This window comes from Dendropsophus ebraccatus, chromosome 4 (assembly GCF_027789765.1).
Source record: "Dendropsophus ebraccatus isolate aDenEbr1 chromosome 4, aDenEbr1.pat, whole genome shotgun sequence".
Taxonomy (NCBI): Eukaryota; Metazoa; Chordata; class Amphibia; order Anura; family Hylidae; genus Dendropsophus; species Dendropsophus ebraccatus.
Genome location: NC_091457.1, coordinates 105,080,481 through 105,107,353, shown reverse-complemented (window position 1 = coordinate 105,107,353; position 26,873 = coordinate 105,080,481). Strand labels below are relative to the sequence as shown.

At 44.0% G+C, this 26,873-nt stretch overlaps 1 protein-coding gene across 1 annotated transcript; it reads left to right on the top strand.

Moving 5' to 3' along the window:
- The first annotated feature begins 3,231 nt into the window (after positions 1 to 3,231).
- Positions 3,232 to 18,354, top strand: TWF2 (twinfilin actin binding protein 2). The gene is made up of 9 exons (XM_069966617.1): positions 3,232 to 3,328; positions 8,437 to 8,514; positions 10,191 to 10,369; positions 11,334 to 11,429; positions 12,059 to 12,163; positions 12,245 to 12,370; positions 15,287 to 15,437; positions 15,857 to 15,978; positions 17,374 to 18,354. The coding sequence occupies exons 1-9, from the start codon at positions 3,304 to 3,306 to the stop codon at positions 17,539 to 17,541; spliced, it is 1,050 nt and encodes a 349-aa protein (XP_069822718.1). The 5' UTR covers positions 3,232 to 3,303; the 3' UTR covers positions 17,542 to 18,354.
- Positions 18,355 to 26,873: the final 8,519 nt, after the last annotated feature.

The following is a 26,873-nucleotide window of genomic DNA, read 5'->3' as shown; positions in this document are numbered from 1 at the left end:
CTCTATCTATCTATCTATCTCCTGTCCTACCTAGCTGGCTGTCTTCTTTTTTTTTCTTTCTCTCTCTCTGAGTATGTATATACTGTGCCAATCTACTTCATGTACACTGTGCTCACCATACTGCACTGCCACAGTATATACAGACACCGCCCCCTAAGATTTTTTTTGTAAAATAAAAAGATTTAAAAAGAGAATTGTCCATAATGTTATTTTAAAAAAAGTGCATAACTACTACCCCATCATACCCCGTCAGCTGAAACAGTGCATAACTACTACCCCCAGCATACCCCAACAGCTAAAACAGTGCATAAGTACTGCCCCAGCAACCCTCATAGCTGAAACAGTGCATAACTACTACCTTCAGCATCCCTCATAGCTGAAACAGTGCATAACTACTACCCCAGCATACCCTTACAGCTAAAACAGGGCATAACTACTGCCCCAGCATACCCCAACAGCTAAAACAGTGCATACCTACTGCCCAGCATACTACAACAGCTGAAACCTTGCATAACTACTACCCCCAGCATCCCTCATTGCTGAAACAGTGCATAACTACTACCCCCAGGATACCCCAACAGCTGAAACAGTGCATAACTACTACCCCCAGCATACCCCAACAGCTAAAACAGTGCATAACTACTACCCCCAGCATACCCCAACAGCTAAAACAGTGCATAACTACTGCCCCAGCATACCCCAACAGCCAAAACAGTACATAACTACTACCAACACCCCTCATAGCTGAAACAGTGCATAACTACTACCCCCAGCATACCCCAACAGCTAAAACAGTGCATAACTACTGCTCCAGCATACCCTGATATCTGAAGTGTTATTGTCTGAACTATAAAATGGTCACATTCCTGATCTTGCACGGTAAATGGTGTAATCGCAAGAGGCCAAGTCCAAGTTTGGGTGGCGCATTAGGGGTGGTGCACGTAGTAGGATTTAGTCTATCATATCTAAATACTACAGCCGCCCATCTCGTTTGTGGTTTTATTGTGGGAGTTGTCTGGAGGGGGTGGGAGGCTGTAATATTTAGTCTATGTCACTATTGGGGGTTATCAACAGAGGCGGGGGAGGGGGGGTGTGCCAAAAGAAAGTTTCGCACAGGGCCCCATCTACCCTAAGGCCGGCCCTGATAATCTCCAGTCTGGGGTATTACTGGTTATGATCTGCAGTCTGGGGCATTACTGGTTATGTCCTCCACTCTGGGGTATTACTGGTTATAATCTGCAGTCTGGGGTATTACTGGTTATGTCCTCCACTCTGGGGTATTACTGGTTATAATCTGCAGTCTGGGGTATTACTGGTTATTGCTGGTTACGATCTACAGTCTAGGGCATTACAGGTTATGATCTCCAGTCTGAGGTATTACTGGTTATGGTCCAGTATACAATTCACTACGCTTGCAAACTAGAGCTTGTTTGATAATGCTTTACTGACAGTATCCTTTCATTTCTTTTGCAACACGAATTCACAATGTTGTACAAAACATATAAATCACCCAAAGTGCTCATGACGCGGACCACATCTGGTAACTGGATACGGTTTCACCCCATACGGAGCTCTTGATCCACCATTTGCATCACTGAAGACAGGTAAGCGTGCAACCACGCAGCCGGATGGACGTTTCAGGAGTGTTCCTCCCTTCTTCTTGCGTGTGAATTCGTGTTGCAAAAGAAATGAAAGGATACTTTCAGTAAAGCATTATCAAACAAGTTCTAGTTTGCAAGCGTAGTGAATTGTATACTGGACTGTGATTGTGGTGATTGGGAGCCTCCCACGTACACCCGCTACAAACACCCTAGTGCACTCAGCCAAGTTGTTTCTATATAGTATTACTGGTTATGATCTGCAGTCTGGGGTATTACTGGTTATGTTCTCCAGTCTAGGGCATTAATGGTTATGATCTGCAGTCTGGGGTATTACTGGTTATGTTCTCCAGTCTAGGGCATTAATGGTTATGATCTGCAGTCTGGGGTATTACTGGTTATGTTCTCCAGTCTGGGGCATTAATGGTTATGTTCTGCAGTCTGGGGTATTACTGGTTATGTTCTCCAGTCTGGGGCATTAATGGTTATGTTCTGCAGTCTGGGGTATTACTGGTTATGTTCTCCAGTCTAGGGCATTAATGGTTATGATCTGCAGTCTGGGGTATTACTGGTTATGTTCTCCAGTCTGGGGCATTAATGGTTATGATCTTCAGTCTGGCCATTACCTCTATATCTTTCAGGGGCTCCGCACATTTTTGCACCAGTAGGGACAAACTACCAGCTATAGGAACACTGATTGTATATATATATATATATATATATATATATATATATATATATATATATATATACAGTGGTACCTTGGTTTAAGAGTAACTTGGTTTAAGAGCGTTTTGGTTTAAGAGCTCACAGTTTTTCAAAATTGTGACTTGGTTTAAGAGCTCCCTGTACTGGGTGGGAATGCGAGTGGAGGAGGGGCATGGTCTGCATAGCGGGGTCTACAGCACTGTACTCTGACCCAGGAAGTCTCCCTCACCTTCCAATCATAGCAGATCCACTTCAGGCTGGGGCTTACATCAGGGGACAGGACTGTGGAGGTAATCTCTTCATAGCTGTAACCCTTCTCTTCCCGGACAGAGAGTGCAGCATGTATGTGCCCACATCTGTCCTGCTCATTCCTTCATGCGCCCTGCAGTCTCTGTCAGCCCTTGTGTTTCCCATCCTCTCCATTACTGTACAGTAACTTATAATATCACATATTCTGCTGTTTCTGAATGTTTGTTTCATAATTTTAACATGTTATTCAGAATAATAAATCATTATTTTTGGGGTGCAAAACCAATTGTCTGCATTTCTATGATTTCTTATGGGAAAATATGCTTTGGTTTTAGAGTGGATTTGGATTACAAGCACGGCCCCGGAACGAATTATGCTCGTAATCCAAGGCACCACTGTGTGTATATATATATATATATATATATATATATATATATACATGTTATATGTGACCAACCTCATTCCTAAACCTGCACAAAGTGCGTCTAGAACAACAAGTCCCAGCACGTCTATCCTCATACACATTCCTGTGAGCGAGAGGCAGCTTTGCCCCTAGGGGCAGCCCAGACCTGCAGAACTCCATCTCCCAGCATGCCCTGTGACTCCCGGCGTACCGTGCGAGCCGGCCACTGATTCGATGCTCTACGCATACTCGCGTGTAGCCCCGCCCCCCGGGTATCCGGCCCCGCCCCTTCCCGCAGGCCAGTGAGAGCCGCTCCCTGATCCCGATCTGTCACGATATAACGACATGGCGCACCAGACCGGTATACACGGTGAGTACCCGACAGCCTTGCAGCCCACAGATGGATATATGCAGTGTATAGCCTCCATGCGCCCCTCCCCCAGACAGCAGTGATTGGGGGAGGGGGAATGTATGGGGGAAGCTGGCTGTCACTGACCCAGGACAATCTGCGTCTGCGAGGAGCTAGTGATGGGGACGGGGAGGCCATGCACTGTGTGTGAGGGGTATCCTCGGTGTATTACCACACTGCATGGCACCTAGTTCTCATAAAGTCTGCTCCCCCAAATCCCCTGCTCTTATGCCCCCTCCCCTGCTGGTGTTTACTCCAGTCTCCGGCTCTGGCCACCAGGGGTGCCAGTGCTCTGCCCCCCTCACAGCAGGAAATCCTGGGTGGTCACCTGCTGACTGGACAATCGGTTGCTAAGCAGCAGCCTAAACCTTTCTAGAAATAAGTCATGCTGTGTGTGCACCTTCCCTGTATGGCAGCCACCAGATCATACAGTGTCAGCCATGGGGGCAGGGAGTGTCACACAGGACAGGCGCTGGCCCTTTAATAATTGTGGCTGATCTGGGTGCTCAGTGCTGGGGGAGGCCACTCTCACTTATCCCTCCCACCTTGTAGGAAAGTCCTGAGACCATCATAACAATGCCAGAGGTAAGGACAATACTAATCATCATCACATTCTATGTGCCAGCAGTCTGGTATACAGTGGTATACAGCAGAAACCTTCCTGACAGACCTGGATCTGCACTGTGAATCCTAAACGCAGCATCCCGTCAGCTTCTTATAGATTTATTGCAGCTTTTCCTACTGATTTCACTTGGGAGGTAGGATCAGCTGCAGATCTGTACAGGGATTTGTGCTCATTTGCTAAAAATTCTTTCTGCAGCAAATCATCCTAGCATGCATCTGCCCTTATATTTGTATGCAGCCCAGACAATGCTCTGTGAGCTCAGCTACCTGCATTTTGTCTGGATTTCCTCCTGTTGGTGCAGTTTGGTGAGTATACCTGTAGAGGGCGCCAGCAGCACATTACTCATTGACTTTTCATTGTTCTTGACAGTAACTTTTCTAATTGATATGAGGTCCTATTCCCCAATGGATAGGCGGCTTGTAGTTATAGCAGCAGGATTATAACCACGGCTGTGTAGGACGCTTCTTTTCCAGCCAGCAGGACGGGTCGATACATGTCAGCGAGGTAGTCTCTGGGTGCTGCAGAGTAAGAATAGCAGGATCAGCAGTAATTCAGGAGCTGATCATCATCATCATCATCATCATCATCATCATCCTGCTGTGTCACAGCTGAGAATTTGTTACAATTGTATACAGTTAAGACTATGTTAGGTTTTACCATATTTTGCTGTTTTCCTTCCATTGAAATGACTGAGAGTAGGAGTTTGCATTGCTGGCTTCTAGGGTGCGTGTGGGCTGTCAGGTGAATGTTTCTCGCCTAGTAGTAACCTAAGAAGACACAGGCTATACTAAAGGCCCTATTCCACAGAACTTTTTCGATCGATTATCGTTCATAAAATCGTTCAAACGACCGCTCGTTAACGATATTCGTTCTGTGGAATAGCTGTAAACGAGCGAACGACAACAGCTAAATCGTCGTTGAGTCGTTCACTATTTTTTTTCAACATGTCGAAAAAAAATCGTTGGTCTTTCAACAATAATTCGCTAATCTTTTCGTTGAATAAAAAATCTTTCAGTCGTTCTTGAAATGTCTACCTACATTTCCCCACGTTTTAAACGACCATGTAACGACCGCAAAAAAATCGTTACACTACAGATATCGTTTACGTTCCCACACGTATTATGTGTTATCGTTCGCTTAAAAAAAAGTGCTCATTAACGAGCGGTCGTTGGAGCGAGTCTATGAACGATAATCGTTCCGTGAAATAGGGCTATTAGTATAAACGTTGTTGTTTTCACTTTTAAAACCTGACTCGTTTTTTATGTATTTTGTCCGTATTGATGGCTGGAATGAAGCTATAACTTGTAAATATAAAGACAAACCGTAAAGTACTATGGACATATTCACACCTTCATTTCTTACCCCTTTGCTGTATGCATCAGGAAGCCTCCAGGCACATACAGCAACCCTAACCATAGACCCCAATCACCCAACAGGGGTCAGAAGGAAAAGGTCACTGTACCCTCTGGACTGGTACTTTCCGAAAAGGATTGGGCTAAATGGAATAGTACTTTATTCCATATAAACATATAAAAACGTCTACTAAGTAACAGAATTGAAGATGGCTGTAGGAGTGGCATTATTTCTTAATGGAGTCGCTGTCTTTGATCGAGTGTTTTGCTGGGACATGTGGTTCCCCACAGCACATGATCCCAGTCTCTGATTGTAATATGACACATAGGGTATCCGTTGCTGTGGTTTAGTGCATATGCTGTGATCGCTGCTATTTATATGATAATATGACGGTGACTTCACAGCATCATCGCCCACATAATCCCACGTCCTGGGCTCTGGGTACACGACTATGATTAAGCTTGTGGAGGGGGGTGTATATGACGGCAGCCCCTGAGCTCACATCCTAGAAAAGATGAGGTCTCCAGCTTATAACTATGCAGGGCAATGTTATAATATATATAGCTCTAGATAGAGATGTAAGAAAATAGAGATCATGAGGGAGGGGAGTTTTTACACTTCTGTCAATAAGGCCTGTAATGTAAAGGGTTAAATCAGCATTAGACAGGGATGAGATGGGATTGGAACTGGGCCTTGGTACTAAATATAATGCTCCTGTACTGATCCAAAACTAGACCAGGATGGAGCATTCGGTCAGACGCTGGGCTCTGGGTGTGGCTGTGGTCAGACGCTGGGCTCTGGATGTGGCTGTGGTCAGACGCTGGGCTCTGGGTGTGGCTGTGGTCAGACGCTGGGCTCTGGATGTGGCTGTGGTCAGACGCTGGGCTCTGGATGTGGCTGTGGTCAGACGCTGGGCTCTGGATGTGGCTGTGGTCAGACGCTGGGCTCTGGATGTTGCTGTGGTCAGACGCTGGGCTCTGGATGTTGCTGTGGTCAGACGCTGGGCTCTGGACGTGGCTGTGGTCAGACGCTGGGCTCTGGACGTGGCTGTGGTCAGACGCTGGGCTCTGGACGTGGCTGTGGTCAGACGCTGGGCTCTGGACGTGGCTGTGGTCAGACGCTGGGCTCTGGACGTGGCTGTGGTCAGACGCTGGGCTCTGGACGTGGCTGTGGTCAGACGCTGGGCTCTGGACGTGGCTGTGGTCAGACGCTGGGCTCTGGATGTGGCTGTGGTCAGACGCTGGGCTCTGGATGTGGCTGTGGTCAGACGCTGGGCTCTGGATGTTGCTGTGGTCAGACGCTGGGCTCTGGATGTGGCTGTGGTCAGACGCTGGGCTCTGGATGTGGCTGTGGTCAGACGCTGGGCTCTGGATGTTGCTGTGGTCAGACGCTGGGCTCTGGATGTTGCTGTGGTCAGACGCTGGGCTCTGGACGTGGCTGTGGTCAGACGCTGGGCTCTGGACGTGGCTGTGGTCAGACGCTGGGCTCTGGACGTGGCTGTGGTCAGACGCTGGGCTCTGGATGTTGCTGTGGTCAGACGCTGGGCTCTGGACGTGGCTGTGGTCAGACGCTGGGCTCTGGACGTGGCTGTGGTCAGACGCTGGGCTCTGGACGTGGCTGTGGTCAGACGCTGGGCTCTGGACGTGGCTGTGGTCAGACGCTGGGCTCTGGACGTGGCTGTGGTCAGACGCTGGGCTCTGGACGTGGCTGTGGTCAGATGCTGGGCTCTGGACGTGGCTGTGGTCAGACGCTGGGCTCTGGACGTGGCTGTGGTCAGACGCTGGGCTCTGGACGTGGTTGAGGCTTTGGTAAGATGCTGGGCTCTGGATGTGGCTGTCGTCATATGCTTGGCTGTGGATATGGTCAGATGCTGGGCTATGGATGTCGCTGGGGCTGTGGTCAGGCACTGGGCTTTGACTGGGCTGTAACTTAAGTCAAATGCATCATTTCTTGTAGGCTACAAGTACCAATTGCCAGTTCCTGCAGGTTCCATTTTGGATCAAAATTCCCAGCAATGCCTCCTGTAGTTTCCAAGTGCCCATTGCTGCCTACCATGGGTTCCACGTATCTAGCCACTGCTGCTACATATGCCTAGTGTCAATTTCTCCTGCCCAGAGCCACTACCTGTAGGTTAAAAGTGTTGATGTCTCAAATAGGTTACAACTGCTTAGCTGTGATGTCTCCTGTGGGTTACATATGTCTAGTCCCAATATCTTCTATAGGTCACAATTGCCCACCCCTGATGTCTCCAGGAGGTTACAATTGCCCAGCCTTGATTTTTACAGTATGTCACAAGTGCACAAAGCAACTCCCTTTAGGTTACATATGCATAGGCACAATGTCTCTCGTAGGTCACAAGCCATGATTTCTTCAGTAGGTTACTTGTGCCCAGTCCCAATGTCTCTCGTAGGTTACTGGTGCCCAGACGTGATATCTCCAGTAGGTTACTGGTGCCCAGCCCTGATGTCTCCAGTAGGTTACTGGTGCCCAGCTGTGATGTCTCCAGTATGTTACTGGTGTCCAGTATCAATCAATAATCAGAGGTCTTGTCTGTTAGAGGTGTCATTCTGGCATGGCCACTAGTGGCGTCCCAGCTATCCTATATGATAGAGATATTAATGACATGCACTTGTGTTGTTACCTGGTGACGGGTAGTGGGGGGAGGGTGGCGCTAGCCATAAATGTCAGGAGTTGTGTGTTCGGTGTCACCTTCAGGGTGTGATTATCCTGAGTATCCTAGAGACGTGACCCCCTCAAGCCATTAATCATAGAAGGTGTGGAAACCTGGTAACATCTGTAAAGCAGGACTTGGCACTTATGGGCATGAACTGCTGCCCTCTTCCCCTGAGTAACAGGACAGAGATAGCTCTATGTATATAGCGGCGGTGTTTATCCCTCTTGTATTAAGCAGCCCCTCCCTGAGCCTCGGGCTATATTTGGGAGGTTATGCTGTCAGGGATCGAGTTTAGCTCATGTGCTGTTGCCCATTTGTAGTTGATCCCAGACAGACAGGCTGAAGCCTCCCCTCCCGCAGCCCTCTCCTCGCCTGCTTTCTCTATCTCACTTACCGGTATGTTCTTGGTTCTTATAGCTACCCCAGAACTGAAAGAATTCTTCGCAAAGGCTCGAAATGGATCTATCCGGCTGATAAAAGTGGTCATCGAAGATGGTGAGTGTTTGGGGAGCTTCTCTCGCTGTGTTATAGTCCGAAATGTGTGAAGAAACAATGTTTATACAGCCTATCCCCCATAAAGAACAGTATATCCTGTAGCTAGAGGTACTGGAGTCCTTTTCCTCTCCACCTCAGTCTCATCTGTTTTTGGGAAAGCTAGGTGATAGGTGTTACCCAGACTCCTGAGAAGCATATCTGGCAGATTATGTTTGGTTGTGAATATAGTGCAGAAGCCTGAGAAAGCTGGGTGACAGGGCCTCTGTGGAATGGCCAGGGTTAGTGGCTGGTACCCGGATTTCTGAGAACCTAATACAATAAATAACATGAATGCTGTCTACAGAGGATATCTTGTCTGGATGGCCCCTTAATGTTTAGGACAGATCATGGGTACACTACATTCCCAATGTCTATGCTTGTAACATTGTTAATAATATAAAGGATTTGCTTGTGCAGGCTGCATGAACCACAAGCCCCAGCAGTCAGACAGATGTGATGTGAGCATCAGCAGCTACTGGGGTCATATTGTCGGCAGTGGATCCTGTACACCTAACCTGAAGGATGCTAAGGGGATCACATAGTGGCTTATAGTGTACCCGTCACTTTAAAATAAATGTTTGATGTGTCGTAGAGATTGCCTGTCTCCCCACTTTCTGTGCACACCACATGAGAGAGTCCCATAGACATTAGGAGTCCATCTGTGTTATGTGACGGAGATGGGAGAAGTAAAGGAGCGTTCTCTACCCAACTTGTTTTAGTGATCACTTTGGGTCTGAATCCCGAACCTCTAGGCTGATAACTCTTTGTCTCTAGAACATGTCAATCAAAGAGATTTAGAAGTTTTCTGGTTTTGTGAAAGGAAAGCTTACTTCTATACTGTAACTGTCTAATAGACCATGTTTTAGTTAGACATCTGCTTGGTGTCAGTGTTTGCTTCCAGAGGCCAAAAACCTAAGAGCCCTATTACACACAGATTTAGAAACTGAGAAATCTCAGACTTTTCTTCATGACCTGTTCCCTGTTTATAGTCTGTTCCTGGCTTTGGCTTCAATGATCTGTCAGATAATCTGTGTGTGTAATAGGGCTCTAACACTTATCAGAGTTAAGGACTGCATCGGACCTTTAATGTGGAGTAGTAGACCTCTAAATGTGTAACTGAACACGTAATTCATGGAAGGTTAAGATGTTGTTGGACAAGACCATAATCCGGATCACAATGACCATTGTGCAGCCTGGTGCAAGAACTGACATATAAATTCCAGTGTGTCCTCTGCGTCCTGTCACCGCTGGCCGTCACCTGACAGGCGGGAGCCCCAGAGATCTGTTATACAGCTCCTGGAAAATGTGTGTCGTCATGTGGAATGCTCCGGCTCAGAATAGCTGCAAGATAAACACATTCTGCCGAGAGACACAGCCGCCTGTTTATAAAGAGAGTGCCAGTCCATGTCACTAATGTGGTCATAGGCCCCGCATAGAACAGCAGACATCTAAGACCTGTGGTGACCCTATGACACTGGAAGTGTTAGGAGTCATTAGGATGAACACGATGGTCATGTACACAGGGGCTATGACTACTTATTGAAGGGCTGGTGTGCAGTCAGATGTCATTGTATAATGGAAGGTACTGCACATAGTAATATTATTATTATTATTATTTCTCTTCTTCACTCCTGCAGAACAGCTTGTGTTGGGAGCTCACAAGGACCTGAGGAAGAGCTGGGACCAAGACTATGATGCCTTCATCCTTCCGCTCCTAGAGGACAGTCAGCCATGTTACATCCTGTATCGTCTTGACAGCCAGAACGCCCAGGGTTACGAGTGGCTTTTCTTGTCATGGTCACCTGATCATTCCCCGGTATAATGCGATATGCCTGGTCACAAGTTATCTTCCTCACATATCTAATATGATGTCTGTCAGTTTCTTCCCACCCCCGTCTGTTCCCTTGTGACAGGAGACAGTGCTGCATAGATTTAAGTTCTAATAATAATATATGGCTTCAGTACTGTGGAATGAACATGAACAATCCAGAAGCTGGAAACACATTAAGACCTAATACTTCTCAGCTGACGATTTAGTACAAATGTTTTAATCACTTTAAAAAAACTTTTGACCTCTGGGAGAGACTTGCCTGAGTATTCAGACTGTGACCCATAACTAGAATAAGCTGAAAGATGTCCATGTCAAGTGTGTTCATTTCCCAGCTATGGAGAGTATGGGTACCATCTTGTGTCCCCTGCACAGATAGTGGGGGGAGAAGCGCTCAGCCACACTTCTCTCCCCACTCATTCTAACTATCGGTCCGGATCTAAACATCCACACCCCCAACTAATCAAAACTTTTCACATGTCGTCGGAACATGATAAAAGTTTTAGAAGTGACAGGTCCGTTTATTCTGGAGTCCAGGTTGTTTTGCTCCGGGAGAATTGTCTAGTCTGGATACAATTATAGCAAACCCTCAGCTGTGAGAAGTATTTCCATAGCTGTTCCCATTTACTGACAGCAGGCAAAAGTCTTGGAAATAGTAAGGAATTAAAATACGAGATATTTTAGAAAGTTTTGGAACATTAGTTCTAGAGCCCCTAGGTCGAACTACAAGACCTCTGTAAGATTAGTAAGGGGATATGTAGGACTAATTCCTGAATATGTACATTACACACAGGGATTATGGGGGGGACACTGAACTGTAATAAATGTATTCCTGACCAATCACTTTGCTCTTCTATATGCCCTGTAGGTGGTATAGATAGTCTCCAGTCCATGATAAACCATACAGTATAAGATGAATTCTCTGTGACCATCTTTTGTTGTTTGGTGGCAGGTACGGCTGAAGATGTTGTACGCAGCAACAAGGGCAACAGTCAAGAAAGAGTTTGGCGGTGGACACATTAAGGACGAAGTGTTTGGCACAGTAAAGGTCAGCCTATAAATGGCAGATTGTATTGAGGAGAAATGGAGGAGTTGGCTGATCAGTGTATATTGTATATTATTACATTTATCACTGCTGGTGTCCTTGTGTTCTATTGCTTGAGCAGATGATCCATACAGGGACCCCTAAGGCTCACATACTGTGATGTACATCCATATACTGTGATAAGTGTGGGCCTGTTGTGGGGACACAGTGTTGTACTGTTAACTAGGGTTCCTGCTAATTTAGCATTCAACATAACTCGCATCAGATAACAAAACTAGTCTAATGTCTGATTAGTAAAAAAAAAAAAAAAAAAGTTCAGCACTGACATTGGTGATGTAAGATTTGTGGATCACTGGGTGCCAGTATTGGAATTTCATAGTATTACTGCATTTCAGTCTTTTATATGTATGTGCATAGATGGTTGTATCTGATATTGTTCTCTTTAGGGTACAAACACACACGGCATATACGCTGCGTATTTACTGCTGCGATACGCAGCAGATTAGATCTAAATAACTGAACACAGCATCAAATCTGCACCATCAAATCTGCTGCGTATCTGACGCGTATCTGCTGCGTATACGCTGTGTGTGTTTGTACCCTTAAAATAACTGAAAAATTGTATGTGGTAGGAAGACATCACTCTCAGCGGATACCAGAGACACGTGTCATCCTGTGCTGCTCCAGCGCCGCTCACCGCAGCTGAGAGGGAACTGCGTGAGATCAAAATCAATGAGGTAAGAAAGTGAGATGACTGGAGGTATGGGATCTCTGGACTGGATCACACTTATAACAACCAACCAATGATTCCTCCCCAGGTGAAGACTGAGATCAGTGTAGAGAGTAAACAGCAGACCCTGCAGGGATTGTCCTTTCCACTGAGACCTGAGGGGGTAGAGGCCATTCAGCACCTGAAGCAGCGGAAAATCAATTACATACAGCTGGTAGGTGGAAGAACGCCATGATTTGCATGAGAAGTTAGGCTGCATGGAATACCTGTAATGGACTCTTCCCCGCCCGGGCAGCATCTGTGATAAGATGCTGGGAGCGGGGGAACTGGACAGATATGTGACGCTGTAATGAATCAGCTGCGCGGCTCTGTCATTACAGCGCGGTGCATATCTGTACAGTTCTCCCGCTTCCAGCATCTTATCACAGATGCTGCCCGGACGGGGAGAGTCCATTTCAGGCATTCCGTGTGAATGCAGCCTTACAGTTATCATCTCTTACTGGGTCCCTGTTGCACAGTACTGTTTGCTGTCAGTCATAGTTTCTGTACAGCAGCTACATGAAATCATCTCTTCATGCAATGACGCCTTTCTGCTCTTGTACTAATACACAGCAACCAGTCAGAGTACTTGACAATGTAATAGACATTACAGTTAATACAGAGTCTATGAGCAAAACTCTGTGCTAGATAGAGGGAGAGACTTGTGTGGTGAAAATTCAGGTTCTTTAAGGCTTTGTTCACACAACGTATATTTTTGTAAAATCACAGCCGTTGTACAACAGCCACGATTATTACGAAAATATACGTTACCTTTCCTTCTATGAGATCCCAGCCGGAGCGTATATGCATAGTATAGGCTCTGGCCATGATCTCTCGCGGCGCCGCATACAACTGACCTGTCAGTTTTCTGCCACCGCTATTCATTGAATAGCAGCCGTAGAAAACCCTGTCAGTGCACACTGTGGAGCGAGCTGCTCCAGCCGCTCGCTCCATAGAGTTCTGACGCGGGCGCGCACGGATGCGCCCGCATCAGAACACTGTGGCCGAAAAGATCATCTTTTACGCTACATGAACATGGCCTAAGTGTTAAAGTGTTCCTATCATTGTAGTAAACATTAACATAGAAAAGTACAACAGCACACTGCAGCAGTGCAAAAGATATATTGATTATGTTGATATTTTTAAATTGCAGTACTGCCATAGAATAACGTAGGTTCTTAGTATACCATTTGATCAAATAGTGTGTTCCATCCCAACACAATAAGGTTACCTCAAGGATTCTACACTATAGACACGCCTCTCCTGGGCTAACAAAAATCTTAAAAATTCTGGACATGTACGATCCAGCTTTTTCCTGCTTAAGGGTACATTCACAGGTACAGGATCCACAGCAGTTATTTAGATCAAATCTGCTGCGGATCTGTAGCAGAAAATCCACTGCGATACGGTGTGTATGAAGCTACCCTAAGGGTACTAACACACACAACTAATCCACAGCGGATTTCTCGCTGCGGATCCCTGCCCTGTAATCTCTATGGGCAGACATACTCGCAGCAGATTTGATCTAAATAACTGAACATAGCATCAAATCTGCACCATCAAATCTGCTGCAGATCCTGTACGTGTGAATGCACATACCCAGGATTAGAAACAATGTCGCTTTCTTACAGAAACAGCACAAGTTTGGTCTCCAGTTTGGGTCTGGTTTTGCAATTAAGCTCCATTAACTTCAATCGAACTGAGTTCCGAAGCCACACCCAAACTAGAGACAAGAATCATGCTGTTTCTGGAAGAAAGTGTCCATGTTTCTAATCTTGGTTAACCCCTTTTAATCACCCATGGGTATGGGTAGAATGCAAGGTGCAAGATGGAGGCAGCAACTATCCTTATGTTCAACACAGGACTAGAAAATAATTTGCTAGCATATCCAACTACATTAACTTAGTAGGAGCACCCTGCTATGGCTGAAATACAGACACAAACATAAAAAAGTAAAACAGCACACTACAGATGCTAAGATATATGCGTAATATAGATGTTTTTGTATTTCATTACTGCTGTGAAGAAAAAATTCATCAGATATGTCAAAAGTTGTGTATAATTGTAGGCTCTCAAGAAGCTAGGCCAGGTACTGTGTATATATAGATTTATTAGGTACTGGTACTTTGATTCAGTGATAGATTGAGAGCCTTCTATTATACATATCCTTACTCAGTGCTTTAGGGGTGCAAGAATAGTAGTACATTGGAAGCTTAAAGTGTACCTGTTGATTCATAAATTTTTTGACAATGTCATAGAGACATGTTAAAAGTTTTCATCGGTCCAGGTCTGAGTATGCACACCCGTACCAATCGAGAGAATGAGCTGGGAGAAGATGCTTCTCTTGCTCTGTGTTAGAAAAAAAAGAGTCCGGCTTATAATCAAGCTCTATGGAGCCTGACTCTATTTTTTCTTACACAGAGCAGGGGGAACACATGCTGCAGCAAATCTTCATTTTATATTACTATTTTATACCATCCCTGAAATTGGGTGTAGCATAAACATTATCTATTTCAATGTCAAAAGTTACTAATTGCATTGGATGTTAATTGGGGAGATGCGCACTGTAACCCCCTGCCTGTATCTCTGGACCGCTGCTGATACCCGGCGCGATCAGTAACTCAAAGTTATTACAAATGACAGTGACACTTCAAAGGAGACATCTGGCTTCATTGAGCAATTTAGCAATATTGGCTTAGGGAGACAGTCAGTTATTGAGGATTCAGTTACGTGGATGTGGCAGCGAAGGTTCATATAATAATAGGCTGCAATAAAGCCGTCATCTCCCTTGCCTCTTGCTGTGTGCAGCTGACACCTGTCTATGGAAGGGAAATAAAATAATGTGTAGGAAATTAATGTCAGAGGGATTCCGTCATTGGTTTCTTGTTTCTGGTTTTATGAAACACCACATTATATTTCATCTTTGTGCCAGATTATCAAACATTTTGGTTTGTTAGATGCCGGATAAAAGGAATTCAAGTCTGTTATTATAATCACACAGATAGTTGTTGTAATCTGCCACTTTAGTGAGGGGCTTCTTAAGTTCTTTTCTTTTAATGTTTTTTTTTTGCTCTTCTCTCATCTTGTTTAGAAATTGGATCAAGAGAAGGAGACCATTGATCTGGTTCATACAAAGCACACTGATGTCCAGGACCTGCCGGCAAGGATCCCCAAGGACACAGCACGTTACCACTTTTTCCTTTATAAACACTCCCATGAGGGGGATTACCTGGAGTCTGTAGGTAAGAAGCCTTTTCTCCTATGACCATTCATCCTCAGTGTTTCTTAGTAGACCTCTTTAATGCAGGATGCCTCATAGGAAGGTTGCGGATCGCATCTTTAAGGATCTTTTGCTTTTTATGGTCAATCCTTTAGACCCTAAAAATTTTTAGAGGAGAGGGTCGCTTATGCACTGAACTCAGTTAGCTGTGGAGGCTGTAGGGAGATAGAAATTATCATATGACTAGGTGTTTATTATGGGGACTTGCCACTTGTTTATTAAGATTTTTTCAATGTAAAAGAACGATGCAGAGTAAAGCATAAATAAAGAGGTTAACAAAGTCATGGGCATCTAACTTGGCACTTTTAATGAGTCATGTGACACAAGTATCTCCATACTGTCTGCAATGCCCTAATCTCCATCGTGTCTCTTTTCTTTTAGTTTTTATTTACTCCATGCCGGGCTATAAGTGCAGTATCAAGGAGCGCATGCTGTACTCAAGCTGTAAGAATCGACTTCTAGAAACCGTGGAGCAGGACTTTCAATTGGAAATTGCAAAAAAGGTAATGTCTCTACAGTGATCACATGTAACATGTGTGACATTACAGGGCTTGTTCCTCAAAAAAAATTAAAAGCATCATCTTGAGAAAAATTCTCAACATGTTCTAAGTTGTTTAGTGATACAGGTGTGGGGATGTAACTGGGAAAGCTGGCTGTCAAGAAATATAACCAACCAACATAATAGCTCTGAACATAAAGGTCATCACCCAGCTGCCCTTTATCCTTGGCAAGAAGTTATGTAACAATGCAGGTGCAGCAGAATGGGTCACTACATACAGTGGTGCTTGAAAGTTTCTGAACACCGAAGAATATTCCTGTGTAAATTTGACCTAAAGCTACATCAGACTTTCACAGTCCTTAATGGAGATAAAGAGAACTTAATGAAACAGTATTAGATTTGGTCATTTTTTTTTTATCGAGGACAATAATCTAATATCACATATCTGCAAGGCTGTGTTCACACATTGCATTATTGATTTTTTACATTGCATCCAAAATGTAATTTCAAGCAGTTGTGCAAATTGCTGTAAAATAGTGCCATTCTGCTGCAATTGTACTAAAACAGCAACAAAAACACATCAAAAAGCACCCTGAACAACAAGGTGTGCATGGCTCTCAAAAAAGAACATGGCTCCCCATTTGTTATTTACTAAAAATCAATCCAGAAGACAAAGACCCTAAGCACACACATTGTTCTACCAAAGAACAGTAAAGAAGAATGAAGATAGCACTTGTTCGGCCTACAGTTATTGTGTGTATGGCCAGTTTAAGGCTATGTTCACAACACTGATTAAAATCCATAATAGATTTTCTCAGCAAAAATCTGAGGCTGAGTGCTTATTCCCACATTCCGTATAACACAGAACCTACAGATAGGGAATCCCTGTAGTAGACTGTCTTCCCACCCAGCATCATATGTCAGCATAATGCCGGGAGCGAGGAAAGGGTTTGACTCTTCGCAACGGTGTATTGAAGTAGCTGTCATTTGAGTGCCACGAAGATTGAAACACTTTCCTGCTCTCAGCATCATATTGATACATGATACCAGGTGGGGAAAGAATCCACTACAGGGCTTCCCCCTCCATAGGTTCTGTGTTTTATAAAAAGTCCTTAGCCTAGGAATTCTGCAGGGGATGTGCCGCATGTGTGCAGCAGATTTCCATGGGAATGAACTGGACTGCCATTCAGCGGGATGTGGATTTCATACAGAATATGTTCCGTAATCTGTGTGGAAAAACGTGTGAACATATCATCAGAGGTAGGCATTTGTTTCCATTCATTGACAGGAAACAAATTGTGATAATGGTGAGGAAATGAAATGTTAGAACGCTCCCCTTAAATAACTTTTGTATTATGGAGTGTCCTGAACTCACATTTTATCTGTTGCTGCTTTTCAGATTGAAATTGAGGACGGTTCTGAGCTGACTTCCGAGTTCCTATATGATGAAGTGCACCCCAAGCAGCACGCCTTTAAACAAGCTTTTGCCAAGCCCAAAGGACCTGCTGGAAAGCGTGGACAGAAGCGTCTGATTAAAGGGCCAGGTGAAAATGGCGAGGACAGTTAAACACCCCACTCGCAGCCAAATTTGGCCTGAGAGATTAGTACCGAGACTAGGCCTGTGGGATGTGCGGAAACCTCTGCCTTCATTTTGATTTCTCTGCCGCAAGACGATATGAGTCTGAAAAAGGGTCTCGGGAAAATGTCTGCTCAATCTTCTCTGTCGTTGTGGCTTGTTACATGGACGTGTTCCGGATCAAACCTCCTTCTCTTTTTTGACTTTTTTTGCTTTTGTCTGTGCCTCAATGATGTCAAATTTGGTGAACATCTTGTGTTGGATGGGGGTTCATGATAATAGTCATGTGACTTACCGCGACAATCTCTATTATTGTACCCTAGATACAATGAATCAGCAGGAGGATTGGCATCATTAATGGTTTTACGTTGGCAACCTCCTGTGTCATTATGTGTTTACTTTTTGGAATTGGGTAACAGACCTCTAGTGTTACATTCTGTGGAATCAGATTAACACAGTCACCATGGGGCATGCTAGGTTTACATAGTGCATGTTCTACCCAGAAAAAATGTAAATCTGGCGGCGATGAGGTCACATGATATGCATGAGAAATTAGCCAAAACAGAATTGTTTTCCCTTTTATCTGGACATATACTGCCAGTTTGATAAACGCTGCTGATGTCATCCCGGATTTTTACTTTTTTGTTTCTCTTTTGGGGGTGGTTTACATTCCAGAAAATTAAATAAAAATTAAAAAGTTTAACAAAAATCAGACTCAACCCAACAAATCAGATGAATTCACCCTTAGCTTTGTATTTTCTATAGAAAAACAAAATAAATAAAAATTACTTTGTTTTTTATGAGGCTGCCGACTTGTCATTGTGCTGCAGGGGATTTCTAGGGTTCTGTGTGAATACTGACATATTAAATGGAATCCAGCACTAGGAGCCCTGTGCCATTGATTTCCGACATAAAAAAGCAGCATCAGTTTCTTGGCTAATGCAGATTAGTGATTCCTCCCTGAATACCACTGTCATCCAACCCTCCACTCTATGATCACTTCTCTTGAGCCCTCTGTAACCTTATTTTCTTCTCTGTGCTGATTTTTATTAGCGCGAATGCACCTATTTTTGCGTTATTTATGCCGTAAAATACACTTTAAGGCTGGGTTCACACTACGTATATTTCAGTCAGTATTGTGGTCCTCATATTGCAACCAAAACCAGGAGTGGATTGAAAACACAGAAATGATCTGTTCACACAATGTTGAAATTGAGTGGATGGCCGTCATTTAATGGCAAATATTTGCTGTTACTTTAAAACAACGGCTGTTATATTAAAATAATGGCAGTTATTTACTGTTATATGGCGGCCGTCCACTCAATTTCAACATTGTGTGAACAGATCCTTTCTGTGTTTTTAATCCACTCCTGGTTTTGGTTGCAATATGAGGACCACAATACTGACTGAAATATACGTAGTGTGAACCCAGCCTAAGGCTGGGTTCACACTACGTATATTTGAGGCTGTATTTTTGAGGCTGTATAGCAACCAAAACAAGGAGTGGATTGAAAACACAGAAAGGCTATGTTCACATAATGTTGTAATTGAGTGGATGGCCGTCATTTAATGGCAAATATTTGCTGTTATTTTAAAACAACGGCTGTTGTATTGAAATAATGGCAGTTATTTACCATTATATGGCGGCCATCCACTCAATTTCTACATTATGTGAACAGATCATTTCTGTGTTTTCAACCCACTCCTGGTTTTGGTTGCTATGAGGACCAAATACAGCCTCAAATATACATAGTGTGAACCCAGCCTAAAATGGTATAAAATAGTCTTTTTTTTTTTAATTATCTCCCTCAATGATTTCTGTTTCCATCCACTTTTTTTTTTATTTCTTCTTTTGTACATTTTATTTTTTTCTAGGCATACTGCTGGCACTTCCATTTTCTTTGGTCTGCCTGTATGTTTTTTTTAATCATCTTTCCATTTTGTTTATATTTGCACCAAATTTTACGGACACCTAACTGGGAACAACCAACATCTTTTGCATGTTGGATTTTTATCTTTTTATATTAAGAGTTTATTCATGTCCATATTTGCAATTGACATCTCAGGGCCATGTTTTCTTCCACATAACAATCGTGCGGTGCCTGTACCGGGATTTGTTTTCCTTTTTTTTCTCCCTTTGAAAAAAAACCAATATATGCCCAGGATATCAATAATTTCCTTTTACATGTTTGAGAGCTGTTTCATAAAGCCAAGGTAGAGGGGTTTACCAGGCAAAATCTATTGATGACCTATCCACAGGATTCACAGGTAGTTGAGCAGTGCGGCAGCAGCACCAGAGATAGTGTCCAGGGGCCGGAAGCCTCGCTTCTGTATACTGCTTGTAGTTTTGGTGCTGTGTAACTGCAGAGCTTTTTTCATTCACTCCAGATACACACCATTGCGACCAATGTACTGAGCCAAGGTTTACTTTTAGCACTACTGACCTGCCAAGTGACACCCTGTCGGCTATTGATGGCTTATCCAGTGAACAGGCTATCAATAGTTTTTGCCCAGTAAACCCTTTTACGCATTATTTTTTTGTAGTTTATGTACTCCGGATATTTAATCTGCCTGCAGTCACCACTATGGGGGCGCATAGTGCATAATAATATAGCTTCTATTTAATAATACCTTTATATGTGCTGAGATCCTAGTGGTATTTCTAGAATGATATAAACTGATTCCAGGGGAAAAAAACATAGTATGCCTCTGGAGATCAGAAGTGCAGTGTGCCCTGAATGCATTTTATACCATATCGTGGGGGGATTGGGTGGATACTTAAAGAAGCATTCTGTAAGTTTTTTTTAATTGTTTCCCCGGCTGCAGGCTGCCACATATACTAACCGATGACGATCAGGGTCCCGTTGCGCAACTTCGTTCCAGTCCTATGATACCGCTTGGATCACACTGGCGCTCACATGACCTCTCACATGACCTCTTCAGCTCTGCAATTCAAGAGGCTGGAAGTCAGGGTCTCCAAAGCATCTCTATGAGAGCACTTTCATGCATGAGATGCATTGAAGACCCTGACTTCTGGTCTTCAAAAGACCTGTAGAAACAAGAGGGGTGAGAAGAGTGGTGACGTCACCACCAGTGGGATCTGAGCGGCGCTGTAGGACCAGAATGAATCGCGTTTCAAGATCCATGATGCTGTCAGTTTGGCCATTAGACCTTCATTTGGAGACTTACAGAAATGTACCTGTATTATTCTTATGTAAATCTGACATTGCAGTGCCCCCACCCTTCTAGAGCTCTGTCTATGATTCTAGTGTCCACGAAGTAGCACAGGACACACAGTCCTAGACCCTTCCCAGGTAGATGAGAGTAACGGTTTTAATTTTTTAAGCAGAAACCTGGCAGGTTATTCCCATCAGCATAGGATTTCTTGGCTTCTTGTGTGGCCTTTGTTTCCAGGGATAAGGGGTTAAGAGGTTATCTGTGCCTCTTATCTTTCCACTTAATATAAAGGGTAACCTGTCCATTTCTGTTGGGAACACGAAACCTCCAGCGAAGCGTAGTACGGTTTTCTGGCAGTAGTCACATTTAATTGAGTTTGTATCCTAAGGGCCCCGGTGAAGTTCTCAGGTGACGTCTAGGCCTGGCACGTCCTCTATTACCTGCAGTAATTACAACGGTTGTTTTTGTGGCTCCAGGTACATTCATCGTCATAAATCCCGCAGCCTCCCCATGTCAACACAAACCCCAAGAGGTTTCCTAGAACAGCATGCACACATTATCTACTGGAAGTGACTGCTAAGTCGTCTGCTTGTTACAGTCATGCTCGGTCAGATGTTGGTGGCGCCCATGATCCTTTTTGTTATCAACTATCCCTCTGGCCTGCGCCAAGTCATTTATTTGCAGCTTAATCAATCACCAGAAATCCTGCCGCAACTGGTTTTATTACAATCCTCAGTCATTACTGTGTCCTCGTTCCCACAGGCAGCAAGGAAAGGACATCACCTTAAACACAGGTTACATTGTTCCACTGCCGGGATGAGCGGATGAGCTCATATGTATGCACTCAAGCGTATTATAGTCTTTATGTGGATTATCATTGTCTCCGCATGCAGCACCATGTATTATACTCCAGCTACAAGATAGAGATTGTTTATACACAGGTCCAGCACAAGTCCAATGTCCCTCCCATCATGCCTCAGATTGTAGTCTGGGAGGAATTTTCTTCTGTTCTCAGTATTGCCCCCTGCTGAGTGGGAGAAATAGCAACTACTGTCAGAGCACACATAGAGATGTATCTTAATAAATTAGAATTAGAGATGAGTGAACCTGGAGCATGCTCGAGTCCATCCGAACCCGAACTTTCGGCATTTGATTAGCGGTGGCTGCTGAAGTTAGATAAAGCCCTAAGGCTATGTGGAAAACATGGATATAGTCATTGGCTGTATCCATGTTTTCCAGACAACCTTAGAGCTTTATCCAAGTTCAGCAGCCCCAGCTAATCAAATACCGAACGTTCGGGTTCGGATCGACTCAAACCCGAACCCGGTTCGCTCATCTCTAATTAGAATGTCATCAAAATGGTGTTTTATTTCAGTAATTCAATTTAAAAAATATGTAACTCATATTATATAGATTTGTTGCACCCAGAGAGTCAATTTCAAGTGGTTATTTATTGTAATGTTGATTCATAGATTATAAGCCCTCACGGACAGGGTCCTCTCTCCCCATGTACCAGTCTGCCATTTATCTTAATAATGTACTGAGTTTTGATCTTGTAATGTCCCTGTTTGTTACCCCTTTTGCTTGTATAGCACTCTGGAATCAAGGGCGCTTTAAAAATAATAATAATAACCATGACTTACAGCTTATAGAAACCTACAGTTAGCAAAATTCAGTCTGGTTCAGTAAGCTACACAATCATGGGGTAAACTGCTGATTAGAGATGAGCGAAGTTACAGTACATTTGGGTTTGAACGAACCCGATTGCTCTGCATTTGAATCCCGCTGCCTGGAGAAGATGGATGCATTCCTAGGGCTGCCTGGAAAACATGCATACAGCGGCTTATTCACTCATCTCTACTGCTGATCTGACATTTGTCTAGAAGACGGTCATTAACACTAGAGATGATCTAACATCGGAAAATCTTAGGTTCTATAGAACTCGAACCTTGTCGGACCTTCCGCATTTGATTCCTTATGCCTCCCCGGTCCCTGGGGAAGGAGGAGACAGTCTGGGTACCGCCTGGAATTCCGGGATACAGCTTATTACCTAGGCTGAATCCCGGAATTCCAGGTGGTACTCAGGCTGTCTCCTGTCAGGCTGACTCAAATGGCTGATTGAGGGGGTGTGAATCACACTCAGGGTATGGAAATATCAGAATAAGAAGTATGCATCAGGCTCGAATGGCTGAATATGACGCTGAAGGGGTGTGAATCATGCTGGGGGGGGTAAAAATTAGTTTGAGGGGGTGGGATTTACGCTTACACACCACATAAAGGTTTGCCCACCTGAGTATTCAGAGAAAAGTGCAGTTAGTCAACCAAAATCTCTGAAATCCCTGTTCCTTTAAGGGGGTCCTCAAATGTAATAATAAAAAAAAATACAGCCTGCTAGATGTGTAAAATAATAATAATAAACTCACCTTGCCCAACTGGTAATATGGTCTTAAATTTACTTCCTTTACTCTACTGATGATGTTCTGAACCCCCTGCAGCCTCAGTGATTAAATCAGAGAACTCCTTTAAGATGTCACTGTCGTTTCAAAAACTTTTGACATGTCAGAGAGGCATGTCAAAAGTTTTATAATGGTCCAGGTCTAAAGCCCCTATTATGGTGTGATTTTAAGGAGCAAACGAGCACTAACCTGTTAGCGCTCGCTTGCTCCTTGTTCCCCACTCGCTGCTATCGTTATCGTTGCTGCTTCAACATGTTGAAAGACAACGATCAGCCGACATCGTGCCTGTTGTATGATCATTGTCTTCTATTATGAGATTTTAGTCCGTAACAGCCTATATTGGCCGAATATGGCCGATAATCGCTTTGTATAATAGGGCCTTAAGTGTTTAGACCTTGACCCCGCTCTGCGCATTTCTCTTCTGCCTCTGTGTCACGTGATCAGTCAGACTCAGAATGTAAGTCTATCAGCCCGACTGTCTTCACTGACACAGAGCAGTAGCGCGATCCTGTCCCCAGTCGTTCTGATAATTGGTCAGGCTCTGAACTCTCAGACGGGGACACGTCAGAGAGACATGTTAAAGTTTTTTTTAAACAACAGTGACACTTTAAAGCTTTAGCAGGGTCGCAATTTTAACCTATGCTTATTCCCTGTCTCAAATGTGTCTCTCTTTAAACTCTATCCCTATTGGCCATCACTACAGTCAAGATATCGTAGACTTGCAAGCTCTTTCATGAAGGGAAACTTATCTGAGAGACCAGCAAGATTGTCTCATTTTGCACACAATGTGAGGGTTCCTGCCAATAGTCTCATCATCATCTAACATTAATCAAGGAATTTCAGTCTCCTTCCCAGATGGATGACCACAGCTACTAGTACATACACTCCATGGGAGAAGGCCAGTTCTCAATTGTTTTCACATTACATAACTAAAGAGATCTGATGCAGCATTATTCCTCCAATTTCATGGCAGTAAGAGCAACATTATGACCCTTGTCTTTTGGATTAGAGGTCATAAGATAATGGTTTTCTGTTCTTGGTCAAGAGTCTCCTGTATGTCTAAGAGCCCATTTAACTGCTACATTTTGAGCACAATTTGGGCATCTACTAATAGACTAATGTTTTCTTTTAGCAAACATTACTGATAGAACATCTTCTATTTAGAAGGTTTGGCCTTTTGGCAAGACATTGCTCAACAAATAAATAAAAAGCTGCATAAGTCCCACCATCTTAATATTGCTTTTTCTAAATCCAGTGTTGTGCTACTGTAGGATGGTCATGAAATTAAAATTTTAGTACGCAAATTTGAACTGTAATATTGTTTCCTATGTATAAGAATATAACTACTCTAAGGGTATATTCACACGAACGGGCTCGCAGCGAGATTCTCGCTGCGAGCCCGGCAGGTCCTGGCAGTTCCCATACACTACATACTTGCTGCGGTCTAAACGGGCCGGGCGGGAGAGCAGGACGCCGGGCCCGTGCAGCAAGGACAGGTAAAGTATGCTTACAGCGGGGGAGCCGGGCTGGAGCAGAAGGGGTTAAGGGCGGTATAATTACATACTCGCTGCGGTCGTTTAGACCGCAGCAAGTATGTAGTGTATGGGAACTGCCAGGACCTGCCAGGCTCACAGCGAGAATCTCGCTGCGAGCCCGTTCATGTGAATATACCCTAATACTGCCCCCCTATGTATAAGAATATAACTACTATAATACTGACCCCTATGTATAAGAATATAAGTACTTTAATACTGACCCCTATATATAAGAATATAACTACTATAATACTGCCCCCTATGTATAAGAATATAACTACTATAATACTGACCCCTATGTATAAGAATATAAGTACTTTAATACTCACTCCTATGTACAAGAACATAACTAGTATAATACTGACCCCTATATATAAGAATATAACTACTATAATACTGACCCCTATGTACAAGAATATAACTACTATAACACTCCCTTCTATGTACAAGAATATAACTACTATAATACTGCCCCCTATGTATAATACTATAACTACTATAGTATTGGCTACCATGTGGAAACATATGGCTACTATAATGCTGCGTGTATGAAAACAACATAACTATATACCTCTTTTTACTGACCATGCATTATTCACCTTGCATGGGGTCACCTAAATGATCTTATTTTATTTGAAGACAATTTATATATCACATTTATACTTTGGAGTAGGGCTGGGCAATATGTCCAAAAAATAAAATCTCAATTTTTTTTTTAACATCATAGACGATTCTCGATTTAAATATTTTTTTCCCCTGCTAAATAAACAGAACTTTTTTTTTATCCTTGCAGGCAGCCTCAAATATGGTGTATGGGGGTCCTTTCTCTGCCTAGCACTGTCTTTGGGGGTCTTCTCCCAGGCTGGCACTATCTATGGGGATCCTCTCTCAGGTTGGCACTGTCTATGGGGCTCCTCTCAGGCTGGCACTGTCTATGGGGCTCCTCTCAGGTTGGCACTGTCTATGGGGCTCCTCTCAGGCTGGCACTGTCTATGGGGCTCCTCTCAGACTGGCACTATCTATGGGGTCCTCTCTCTCTCTCTAGCTGGCAAAGTTTATGGGGGCCCTCTCTAGCTAGCGGTTTATGTTGGCGACAGTGGCGGGTCAGCGGCAGTCTGTGTGGGGAGCGGCGAAGATCCTCTGCAGTGCTCAATCCAGCAGGGGTCGCTCTTCCAGCTGCAGTTTCGGGCCCGGATGTACTGTCATTAACCATGCCGCCCTAGCCTGGAGCGCCGCTGCGCCTCCTGCAGGACAGAGCGCACAATGATTTTTTTTTAAAATCGAATATGCGATTTCCAAAAAAAATCTAATCATAAGCCCCCTTAAGGGTGAATCAATCAAATTAATTCAATTAATCACTCAGCCCTACTTTGGAGTTAGTTTCCTCAGATCTGGATACATCTAATACATGTGCATTAATCCTTGGAATGCCCTGGGAATGTGTCAGCTGCATTTGTGTCTATCACCGTCAGGCTTGATCTGAGGTTTCGCTCTCTACAATGATGTGACCTGGGTGTGGGACTCCTCAGACGTAATTACAGACAAATGTTTAGATAGTAAATTTGAAACATATTTTGATTAGTAATTTGTATTGATAGTTAAAGGGGTAGTGCGGCACTAAACATTTATTCACAAAATAACACACATTACAAAGTTATACAACTTTGTAATGTGTATTATATAAGTGAATGGCCCCCTTCCCCGTGTTCCCCCCCACCCACGCTAGACGCTAGAAGTGTGGTGCATTATACTTACCGTATTCATGTCGACCCCTTGGCCGCCATCTTGTGACAATGATTTCATCTTCAGGAGGCGTCATCAGCTGCTTAGCCGCGATTGGATGAGCATAACTGTGCTCAGCGAATCGCAGCTGATGACGCGGCAGAGGGAGGGGGGGGCGGCATGAGGGACGGTTGGAGGTAAGTATAATGCACCACACTTCCGGGTCTAGCGTGGGTGGGGGGGAACACGGGGAAGAGGGCCATTAACATACATAACACACATTACAAAGTTGTATAACTTTGTAATGTGTGTTATTTTGTGAATTAAAGTTTAGCGCCACACTACCCCTTTAATAGCTCTTAAAGCCTACCTGTCATAGAGACATGTCAAAAGTTTTGTTCGGTCTGGTCCTGAGCATCCAGACCCATACCGA